Source organism: Salvelinus alpinus, chromosome 22 (assembly GCF_045679555.1).
Source record: "Salvelinus alpinus chromosome 22, SLU_Salpinus.1, whole genome shotgun sequence".
In the NCBI taxonomy this organism is placed as follows: Eukaryota; Metazoa; Chordata; class Actinopteri; order Salmoniformes; family Salmonidae; genus Salvelinus; species Salvelinus alpinus.
This window is the reverse complement of record NC_092107.1, coordinates 28,592,738-28,605,126: the sequence shown is the minus strand read 5'-3', so window position 1 is coordinate 28,605,126 and position 12,389 is coordinate 28,592,738. Positions and strand designations below refer to the sequence as shown.

Sequence of the window (12,389 nt, the reverse complement as noted above, 5' to 3'; positions counted from 1 at the left end):
CACCGCCTGCTAGTCCTTCACCCCTTTCCTCGTGCACTTGACTCCTATGGGGAGAATGTGCACTAAGAGGAGAGCTCACCAAAACACATTTACATATAGCAGTACAGGAGCAGCAGACCAAAGACAGTACATGTGTGCGTGCTTCCTGTTGTCTTATCTACTGTATATCTAGCCAGCCTGTGTAGATCTGCAGTATGTCATATTTTAATCTATGTAGCAATCTGTCTATCCACAGTATCTCAATTATACTAACTTGAAACTATTTATCAATGACAGTCTCTGGGTATATCAAGAATGGAAAGCAGAGATGAGATGAGATTCAGTGAGGTGCGGCAATGGACCAGTTCTCACATTCATGCCCTTAAAGAGATAGTACGGAATTGTAAGCACTTACATTTTTATTTCGTAACATATTGTACGAATTGGAATTTGTAACATATCAGACGAATTGCAGGAACATTTAAATATATGTATTATTATGTTTTTTGCAGGATGTAAAATATAATATGAAATGGATGACGTTGTACACAACTGTGCACAATTTACGGGGACCCGTTTTGGCTCGTGAGTGCTACTTTCAAAACTACTGGCTGAAATTACACAAGACCTTTATAACGCATCTTTAACACTTTGGACTAGCCTTTACTGATTAGCTAGCTACCATGCATCATTCTGTCATCGCTGCACTCCCATTCCTCCAAACCATATACATGTCTATTAAAACAGACCCTCCCTGCTGTTGTTAATATTAATTAGACCCGGCAAAAGAGAAGGTCTTGACAGTGAGTGTTTCATGGTGAACGCTCCTCCTAATATCCGTCTTGTCTTTTAGTCTGACGCATCAGTCGTGACTGTGCTGGAGCTGTTCCAATGCTGGGGCTCTGAAGCATCGTACCGCGCTGTACCGGCTGAGTCTGTGTGTGTTATACACTCCTTCTCCGCTGTGTAAGCACAGTAATTGTATATGATGTTCAATACCTTTGAGGCTTCATTAAGCCTTTGCATCAAGCTACAGACAAAAACAAGTCCTACCTTGCAAGGAGGGAGGGAGGGTGGGAGGGAGGGAGGGAGGGAGGGAGCGGGAAAAAAACAAGGCCATTTGCGGTGTTTTAAAAGTGCTTTGAGTGGGAGGCAGTTATTCCAATGGGAGACGGTGGTTTTTCTTTTTTCTAAATGAGCCATCACAGGCTGCCAGTGTGCACTATCCATGCTGTTGCGGTTGTACAATCAGAATGTGTGTGTTTGTGTTGAGGGGAGGTGGGATTGTAAGGATTAAGAAGCAACCTAGCATGATCATTTTCTTTCCCTCTTTTTCTTGTCAGTTTTCACGCTGAGAACTCAAATGTTGATTTTAACTTAGCTCCTCCACTCGAGGCGTTCACAGGTATATCTGTACAGTCTTAGTCCTATCCTAACTGTAAAATACACAACAATAGGACAGAAACAGAAAGCTCAACTCTTAAGGTCACTGCTCACCATAGCTTGAAATACAACACCATAATCGCGTTTCGCCTCAACTTTCGAGGTCGAGTGGAGCCTGAGAGGGAGCCCGTCACTCAAGCCAGTGTTTACTGAATGGTTCTCTGCAGCTTCGCTAGAGAACCAGCCACCTGCTGTTCCTTACTGCCGGCTCCCAGCAGCAGAGAAAGAGAAAGAGCCAGGCGTTGCAGGTGTTCAGAGCAGCCTTGGCAGGGAAGGCTTATTTCAGCCTGGATATCTTGGATGCCTCCTTCCCCTGGTTGAAGATCACAGGTATAGGCCCCCAGGTGGAAAGTTATTACGAGTCCGGGACCGTCTCGGCAGGGCTTCGTGTGGCGCTGGTGGATAGGAGGAAATGCCATTTTGAGGAAGAACCTGTTTCTTTAAATCCTAATAGCTCCTCGGTCTGATTTAATTGGCACACTTCATGCCTGAGCTGATCGTAATCTGTTCTCTCCTTCAGGGCACTGCGAGACAGACGAGACAAGCCAATGCTATCTGACAGGAGGAGACTCACTGCGGAAGCCGGATAAGTTGAGCTCATCCAAAGCTCTGCCAGATCCCTTTGACAAAATCTTCAAAATGTGGGCAATCTCAGAGCAGAGAATGCTTTACCTTGTGTGCTTCAAACAGCCGTTCTCCTTCCTTCTGCATCACTCCACATTCCCCACCAATCACCAAAGATTGTCGTCCGCTATCTATATGAGATTTAGCCAAGTGAACGGGTGCCAGCAATCCATTCAATCTTCTTTAAACAGCTTGGGTCTTTGAGTAGAACTGACAGGTGTTTTATACCAATGACCCAATGACTTAGTTCTGAGGCAATCCCATCTTACCCTAGAGGAATCTAGGAGGATTTACCGGTCTAAAGCGTTGCATGGACGCCAAACCATAACAGTGAGGACTGAGGGACCCTGAAACCCACTGACCAGGGAATCTATGGGTTGTAAAACCAAAGCCAAAAACATTTAGTATATCGACATCAAATAACAAGAGTGCTGAATTTTGTTCATTGGCATTACTTTTGTGGATAGGTGGTGAATTTCATAATTGCTGATAACAAACTATGAGGGACACAACCCTGACGACATCCATAAGACCTGCAGTCCTGCCCTCTCACCCACTAAATCATCTCAGAGCTCAGGGACTTTCAGGAGAAAAGCCATTAGTTAGGATGACCATTAGTGAGCTAGAATGAGTTTGGGGAATGAATGTGGACTGTGAGGGGCCATTTAATTTAATGGTTAATGACCTGATGAAAATCATGGAACAGGTTGAGTCTCAAACTACACCTTATTCCCTTTGTAGTGCACTACATTTGACCAGAGCCACATATGCACTACCCATAGATAGACTCTTAGGGTTTGACATTGAGGAGGACATTGCCCCTAAGAGCTGGGATACAACTGAGGTGGAGTGCACACCCTCTGAATAGCACATAGCCTCCTAGAAGCTAGTACCGAAAGTCCAATCATCTCTATAGGCTAACCCACACACGCAGGCAAGAAAAAGCAAAGGGACCTGAATTAGAATGGAAAACATCGCCAAGAGGCAACTTCCTATTCCCAAGTGAGCGTTTAAAACCCATCCCTCTTGACTACAGGAAACACTGCCAGTACCCAGAGCAAACAAAGGTTAGAGAGAATATTAAATCATTTGTCTTGTTATTTCTCTCTCTCCACTGAACGGGCAGGTTCAGGTAGCTCTCTCGCTCTCTCTTCATTCATTCTATTCTACAGGCACAAGCCGTAACCGCCGGTGATTTCACCAGGATTAAAACCACAAAGCAGCCCAGCCCTGCAACCGCAAGGGGGAACAGAGCGGAGGAGGAGTCAGTTGGGTATCAAACAAACCTGCTTTACAGATCATTTACACAGTAAACTGTTAGAAGAGCTAACAGCAGCCAACAGCGCAGCAGTTCCCTGGTGCTGTGAACCAGTCAAATAAGACATGTTAACCTTGTATTATAGGCAAAGCCAAAATGGTATTCATAACCTGGTTCTGTAGGAGAATCACAAGGCCCTGGACTAACCAGTAAGCTGTTATTGGGCTGGCATGTGGCCCAGTGGAGGAGGTGGTGAACAGGTTAAGTCAAAGCTGACAGACCTCCACTATGGGGCCATCATTAAAGGTTGTGAACAGGTTAAGAGAGGTAAGGAGGCTAGCTGATACCCTGTGGGTCTGTGAGGTAGATGAAGCAAAGCCATTTTCACCCCCAAGAGACAGAATCAACACAATTCCACAAATAACCTTAATTGAAATAATCAATTACTATTTTGACAAAAAAGGAAAATGCCCAATTCAAATATACGTTTCTGAATATATTCATTTCAAATCCTTCCTGGGCAGTATGAGGGGAGTGAGGACGTTGTCTTTGGTCTGTGCACTCTGCCTTCTACTCATCTTCAGGAGAAGAACAAGGAGCCAAACTACAGCTCCAACTTCACTGTGATTACACAGAGGGGTGAGACAGCTCCAACTTCACTGTGATTACACAGAGGGGTGAGACAGCTCCAACTTCACTGTGATTACACAGAGGGGTGAGACAGCTCCAACTTCACTGTGATTACACAGAGGGGTGAGACAGCTCCAACTTCACTGTGATTACACAGAGGGGTGAGACAGCTCCAACTTCACTGTGATTACACAGAGGGGTGAGACAGCTCCAACTTCACTGTGATTACACAGAGGGGTGAGACAGCTCCAACTTCACTGTGATTACACAGAGGGGTGAGACAGCTCCAACTTCACTGTGATTACACAAAGGGGTGAGACAGCTTTGGCCAACACTGAATCAACTGTGTTTTTAATCTTCACAAGGAGATTCAGTTTCACGCATTGACTCTGGGGCTATGAAGAGCATTCTGAGAGCTTATTAGGAATGAGTACACACACAGACACACACAGAGGCTCTGGGTGACTCAGAGGAAAGCATCATCACAGAACTAATCTGGTGGACTGGAGAGGAGGAGTCTACTTCCCTCTTTCATCCCTCAGTAACCCCTAGAGATGAGGAGTCTACTTCCCTCTTTCATCCCTCAGTAACCCCTAGAGATGAGGAGTCTACTTCCCTCTTTCATCCCTCAGTAACCCCTAGAGATGGAGTCTACTTCCCTCAGTAACCCCTAGAGATGGAGTCTACTTCCCTCAGTAACCCCTAGAGATGAGGAGTCTACTTCCCTCAGTAACCCCTAGAGATGGAGTCTACTTCCCTCAGTAACCCCTAGAGATGGAGTCTACTTCCCTCAGTAACCCCTAGAGATGAGGAGTCTACTTCCCTCAGTAACCCCTAGAGATGGAGTCTACTTCCCTCAGTAACCCCTAGAGATGAGGAGTCTACTTCCCTCAGTAACCCCTAGAGATGAGGAGTCTACTTCCCTCAGTAACCCCTAGAGATGAGGAGTCTACTTCCCTCAGTAACCCCTAGAGATGGAGTCTACTTCCCTCAGTAACCCCTAGAGATGAGGAGTCTACTTCCCTCAGTAACCCCTAGAGATGGAGTCTACTTCCCTCAGTAACCCCTAGAGATGGAGTCTACTTCCCTCAGTAACCCCTAGAGATGGAGTCTACTTCCCTCAGTAACCCCTAGAGATGAGGAGTCTACTTCCCTCAGTAACCCCTAGAGATGAGGAGTCTACTTCCCTCAGTAACCCCTAGAGATGAGGAGTCTACTTCCCTCAGTAACCCCTAGAGATGAGGAGTCTACTTCCCTCAGTAACCCCTAGAGATGAGGAGTCTACTTCCCTCAGTAACCCCTAGAGATGAGGAGTCTACTTCCCTCAGTAACCCCTAGAGATGGAGTCTACTTCCCTCAGTAACCCCTAGAGATGAGGAGTCTACTTCCCTCAGTAACCCCTAGAGATGGAGTCTACTTCCCTCAGTAACCCCTAGAGATGGAGTCTACTTCCCTCAGTAACCCCTAGAGATGAGGAGTCTACTTCCCTCAGTAACCCCTAGAGATGGAGTCTACTTCCCTCAGTAACCCCTAGAGATGAGGAGTCTACTTCCCTCAGTAACCCCTAGAGATGAGGAGTCTACTTCCCTCAGTAACCCCTAGAGATGAGGAGTCTACTTCCCTCAGTAACCCCTAGAGATGGAGTCTACTTCCCTCAGTAACCCCTAGAGATGAGGAGTCTACTTCCCTCAGTAACCCCTAGAGATGGAGTCTACTTCCCTCAGTAACCCCTAGAGATGAGGAGTCTACTTCCCTCAGTAACCCCTAGAGATGGAGTCTACTTCCCTCAGTAACCCCTAGAGATGAGGAGTCTACTTCCCTCAGTAACCCCTAGAGATGGAGTCTACTTCCCTCAGTAACCCCTAGAGATGAGGAGTCTACTTCCCTCAGTAACCCCTAGAGATGGAGTCTACTTCCCTCAGTAACCCCTAGAGATGAGGAGTCTACTTCCCTCAGTAACCCCTAGAGATGGAGTCTACTTCCCTCAGTAACCCCTAGAGATGAGGAGTCTACTTCCCTCAGTAACCCCTAGAGATGAGGAGTCTACTTCCCTCAGTAACCCCTAGAGATGGAGTCTACTTCCCTCAGTAACCCCTAGAGATGAGGAGTCTACTTCCCTCAGTAACCCCTAGAGATGGAGTCTACTTCCCTCAGTAACCCCTAGAGATGAGGAGTCTACTTCCCTCAGTAACCCCTAGAGATGAGGAGTCTACTTCCCTCAGTAACCCCTAGAGATGGAGTCTACTTCCCTCAGTAACCCCTAGAGATGGAGTCTACTTCCCTCAGTAACCCCTAGAGATGGAGTCTACTTCCCTCAGTAACCCCTAGAGATGAGGAGTCTACTTCCCTCAGTAACCCCTAGAGATGAGGAGTCTACTTCCCTCAGTAACCCCTAGAGATGAGGAGTCTACTTCCCTCAGTAACCCCTAGAGATGAGGAGTCTACTTCCCTCAGTAACCCCTAGAGATGAGGAGTCTACTTCCCTCAGTAACCCCTAGAGATGAGGAGTCTACTTCCCTCAGTAACCCCTAGAGATGAGGAGTCTACTTCCCTCAGTAACCCCTAGAGATGAGGAGTCTACTTCCCTCAGTAACCCCTAGAGATGAGGAGTCTACTTCCCTCAGTAACCCCTAGAGATGAGGAGTCTACTTCCCTCAGTAACCCCTAGAGATGGAGTCTACTTCCCTCAGTAACCCCTAGAGATGAGGAGTCTACTTCCCTCAGTAACCCCTAGAGATGAGGAGTCTACTTCCCTCAGTAACCCCTAGAGATGAGGAGTCTACTTCCCTCAGTAACCCCTAGAGATGGAGTCTACTTCCCTCAGTAACCCCTAGAGATGAGGAGTCTACTTCCCTCAGTAACCCCTAGAGATGAGGAGTCTACTTCCCTCAGTAACCCCTAGAGATGAGGAGTCTACTTCCCTCAGTAACCCCTAGAGATGGAGTCTACTTCCCTCAGTAACCCCTAGAGATGAGGAGTCTACTTCCCTCAGTAACCCCTAGAGATGAGGAGTCTACTTCCCTCAGTAACCCCTAGAGATGAGGAGTCTACTTCCCTCAGTAACCCCTAGAGATGGAGTCTACTTCCCTCAGTAACCCCTAGAGATGAGGAGTCTACTTCCCTCAGTAACCCCTAGAGATGGAGTCTACTTCCCTCAGTAACCCCTAGAGATGAGGAGTCTACTTCCCTCAGTAACCCCTAGAGATGGAGTCTACTTCCCTCAGTAACCCCTAGAGATGAGGAGTCTACTTCCCTCAGTAACCCCTAGAGATGGAGTCTACTTCCCTCAGTAACCCCTAGAGATGAGGAGTCTACTTCCCTCAGTAACCCCTAGAGATGAGGAGTCTACTTCCCTCAGTAACCCCTAGAGATGAGGAGTCTACTTCCCTCAGTAACCCCTAGAGATGGAGTCTACTTCCCTCAGTAACCCCTAGAGATGGAGTCTACTTCCCTCAGTAACCCCTAGAGATGAGGAGTCTACTTCCCTCAGTAACCCCTAGAGATGAGGAGTCTACTTCCCTCAGTAACCCCTAGAGATGAGGAGTCTACTTCCCTCAGTAACCCCTAGAGATGAGGAGTCTACTTCCCTCAGTAACCCCTAGAGATGAGGAGTCTACTTCCCTCAGTAACCCCTAGAGATGGAGTCTACTTCCCTCAGTAACCCCTAGAGATGAGGAGTCTACTTCCCTCAGTAACCCCTAGAGATGGAGTCTACTTCCCTCAGTAACCCCTAGAGATGAGGAGTCTACTTCCCTCAGTAACCCCTAGAGATGAGGAGTCTACTTCCCTCAGTAACCCCTAGAGATGGAGTCTACTTCCCTCAGTAACCCCTAGAGATGAGGAGTCTACTTCCCTCAGTAACCCCTAGAGATGGAGTCTACTTCCCTCAGTAACCCCTAGAGATGGAGTCTACTTCCCTCAGTAACCCCTAGAGATGAGGAGTCTACTTCCCCGCTTCCTTCTCCAGAAGGGAATTGGGAAAAGGAGCTAATAGATTGAGTTAAGGATTCAACCATATTAAACAATGTACCTTTTAGCTCACTGCTTAGCTTTGGAGGCTCTGCTGTACTGTGCAGAGAATGTTTTTGGGGCAGAGGTAAAAGTCTGAGAATTCTAAATGGATTCCATTTCTATAAAGTCAGGTTCACACATTAGAACAGTACATTAAGATAAAACATTATATAACCACAAATAATAGTAATATGTCTGTTGTTTATGACAGGCCAAATTAAACTAAACACTGGGTTTGTCTGGAAGTAAAGTCCAGGTACAGTATCTCTGATGGCAGGTAACAGGTGAAAGGTTAGGTCAGAGCAGGATCAACAACCCAAGCAGGAATTGTTGCAGCTCAGCCAGATAAGTGCACTTTGTTTTGAGACAAACTCCAAGCCGATTATAACAAAGGTATGTATGGCTAATTAGCCTGCTCTGGGTGTTAACAATGCAAGAGGGAGGAGGGGGGAGGTGGGGTGAATGGGCCCCCCCTTTTCTGCTAATTTGGAAGATTACGCCAGGAAGTGGGTAGAGGTTAAGAGTGCCCCATTGCATAATCATGAAGATGAATCATCTAACTTGTGCCGTCCCCATGTTGTTAAGTCCCAACTGTAAAACTCCTGAGAGAGAATTGTTCACTTTGTCAAGACAGTGAAAACTGTATTAGGTTTATAACACTGGGTACAGCTAGCTGATAAAGCACTACTCTTGGAGGACAGAGGAAGGAGATTAATTAGTACCATATGCAAATAATATCCCAAAAGACAGTCACTCTGGTCTGAATTAAGACAATACATAGTGTAGCACTGAAAAGTAGATGAATGTATCTAAACAGAGGTGGTAGTGTCCCTGGTCCATTTAAACAGACTCATTCAGTACAGTACATCTAGCTTCCTGTAGCCTAGGGCTCCTCTGCTTAAGATGCACTTTGGGGCTGACGCATAGAACAGGGAGGAAAGGCCTCTCTTCTGGAGAGCACTCTGTCATAGCAGTACACACACACCGCAGCATGCTAGGTCTGGGAGAGCACAGTCTGTGAGAAGACAGATCCTATGACCCTGGTTCCCCACACCACCTGCTTCCCACCCCCATGAAGCACACACACCCAGCAGCACTCACTGCTAATTGGCTAATTCTGGACCCGCACCAAACAAAATAGAAATGCAAAACACACACTGACACACGCACATACTGACACATACACTCAGACATTAATACACACACACACAAGTGCACATGTGCACACACACAGGTATCAGTAGTGCTGACATGGGAGTCATCAAGAGCAGGCTGCAAATGGATTCCCAGAGTTTACATTTCAGACAACTCACTTCCAGCCCCCCTCTTACCTCCCTCTTTCCCTCCCTCCATCCATCCCTCCACTTCTGACTTCTTCCCTCCATCCATCCCTCCACTTCTGACTTCTTCCCTCCATCCATCCCTCCACTTCTGACTTCTTCCCTCCATCCATCCCTCTACTTCTGACTTCTTCCCTCCATCCATCCCTCCACTTCTGACTTCTTCCTTCCATCCATCCCTCCACTTCTGACTTCTTCCTTCCATCCATCCCTCCACTTCTGACTTATTCCCTCCATCCATCCCTCCACTTCTGACTTCTTCCCTCCATCCATCCCTCCACTTCTGACTTCTTCCTTCCATCCATCCCTCTACTTCTGACTTCTTCCCTCCATCCATCCCTCCACTTCTGACTTCTTCCTTCCATCCATCCCTCCACTTCTGACTTCTTCCCTCCATCCATCCCTCCACTTCTGACTTCTTCCCTCCATCCATCCCTCCACTTCTGACTTCTTCCCTCCATCCATCCCTCCACTTCTGACTTCTTCCTTCCATCCATCCCTCCACTTCTGACTTCTTCCCCCCAAAACACAGCTGCTGTGCTTGGTACAGGTCTGCTCTCATTTCTCTGGGAAGACACTGGCTAATTAACTGCTTTATTCACTCAGATGGACTCTTCACTGACAAGCACGCACACACACACACACACACACACACACACACACACACACACACACACACACACACACACACACACACACACACACACACACACACACACACACACACACACACACACACACACACACACACACACACACACACACACACACACACACACACACATCAAGCGAGGGGGCAATAGTGCGGGCAGACAGACGGGGCCCTGCGGCCATGGGTCCAGTCTGGTGACCTGGGGGGGGGGGGGGCAGGGGGTATAGGGCCAGGATCCAGCCCCTCTCCGTCAGTCAGTTTGATTGGGCCTCCTCTAACCCAGGAGAGATAAGATCTAGAGGCTTCCAGGACAGGAACCATGTGGCCCGTTCCTTATCCTCTATGGGATGGGTGTCCCTAAACCGGGACGGTTGTTGCTAACGTGCGCTGTGACTAGAATGACGTTGTATACAACAGCCAGCTTTCCGGGACATAGACATGTCATATATGGGCAGAAAACTTAAATTATTGTTAATCTAACTGCAGTGTCCAATTAACAGTAGCTATTACAGTGACAAAATACCATGCTATTGTTTGAGGAGAGTGCACAACAACAAAAAACTTTTACCACGGCAACTGGTTTGATACAATCACCTCTGAAGGTAAATAATGTACTTACATTCAGTAATCTTGCTCTGATTTGTCATCCTGAGTGTCCCAGAGATAAAATGTAGCATAGTTTTGTTTGATAAAATTCATTTTTTATGTTCAAATGTAGGAACTGGGGTCCACAGTTTGACCCCACTGCTGTCTCTGGCTCCACACCCACCCCGCCCGGCCATCTAGATGTGTGAAAGTAAGCGTATAAGCTAATGATCCATCATGTATGACATTCCTGGGAGTGTGTAAGTTAAAGAAATTATTACCATAACATTTTTGTATGTTCTCTGTAGTTATGTACTTGAAAACGTATTAATTTACCAATTCGGCACATTTGGGCAAACTCCTGGCAGACTTAATACAAAATATTGTGCAGTAATGTAAATCTTCACTGGATCACACACTGCTGCCATCTGGTGGCCAACATCCAAATTACACCTGGACTCCTATCTGAAAGTATGGCATTTCTCTTGTATTTCAAGCTGATGAAAAAAAATAATGTTTTTTTGGTTTGTATTATCTTTTACCAGATCTAATGTGTTATATTGTCCTACATTAATTTCACATTTCCACAAACTTCAAAGTGTTTCCTTTCAAATGGTATCAAGAATATGCATATCCTTGCTTCAGGCCCTGAGCTACAGGCAGTTAGATTTGGGTATGTCATTTTAAGCGAACATTTATAAAAAGGGTACGATCCTTAAGAGGTCCAAATTCAAATAATTTCTGGGTAACAATGAAATACCTTACTGTGATTGTTCTAAATTAAAATCATAAAAAAATAAAAAAATAGATCTTAGCAGAGAGCCATTTATCAAGCAAGAATTTAGCTAGGACTGTTTGTGAGTGGTTTGAGTGGGGAGGAGAAAACTGAAAACTAGCCGTTATTGGCAGAAAGGTTTGGAATTGTCTTTCTTATTGGTCTATTAACTAATTTACCGCTGGTGATATCACCAGGCAGGCCAAAACTCCATCCTGCCAAAACAGGCTGAAATTTCAGGCAGTCTTTTCAAACAGCTCTTACACTAAAAGTGCACTGTCATAATGTTAAAAATTTCCCAGTATTATTTCAACCTCAGTGTGGAAATATATATAAACCGTAGGATGAATTTTCTAAATATTCAAACAAGGCCTTAGCGAGCCAGGAAAAACCAGGCCACTCAATCAAAACCTGGCTGTGTCTCTAATTTCTCTGTAAAATAAGGAGAATATTCAAACAATGCTAAGGAGAAGCTAAAACAGACACTTCAGAAGTGACGATGGAATCAGTCCCCCTACATGGCTGACAACTGACAAAACAGGTCTTATGGTACAAGCAGCAGGATATGACTACATGGGGGATACTCATCTAAACAACCAGCCTCCACAGACAGTGTAGGAACCAGACACATCCCAGGAAATGAGTCTGTAGACCTCCTCAGATCTCTATTAGAGACTTGATGAAGCTATTGACTGCCAATTAGAGTGCCACAGAACATCCTCATCCGCTAGAGTCTATCATCTTGAAATGGCTCAGGACAAGAAGAGGACATCACTTCCAAATAAGCCTTACCTTGCCAAACTGTTCAAAATACAGCTTCACATCTTCAACTACTGTGTTCGCTGATAATCCTCCTACGAATACTTTCTTTGTTCTTGTGACCATCTGGAAGGAGAGAAAAAGGAGAGAGAAAAGAGATCAGCAACACGTGAAAGCATTTTAGAGGACAAATCTCAAGAGCATTCACTGTAAGGGCCCAGAATCATCGTTTGCCGAGTCTGAAGAGAGTGTCGAGTAGTGTAGCATGTGAGCTGCAAGTCTGCGCTCATTTGTTGGGGTGTGTGGGGACGTGTCCAGAGGGGTACCTGTCGC

General features: G+C 46.1%; 1 protein-coding gene across 9 annotated transcripts in view; it reads right to left on the bottom strand.

Annotated features, from left to right (window-relative positions):
- Positions 1-12,389, bottom strand: part of LOC139549367 (RNA-binding protein Musashi homolog 2-like) — a 302,329-nt gene that overhangs the window by 212,638 nt on the left and 77,302 nt on the right. For all 9 annotated transcript variants that reach the window (XM_071359809.1, XM_071359808.1, XM_071359810.1 and 6 more), the window contains exon 6: positions 12,090-12,182. In XM_071359809.1, coding sequence (XP_071215910.1) covers positions 12,090-12,182 — 93 coding nt within the window. The remainder of the gene's footprint in view (positions 1-12,089; positions 12,183-12,389) is intronic.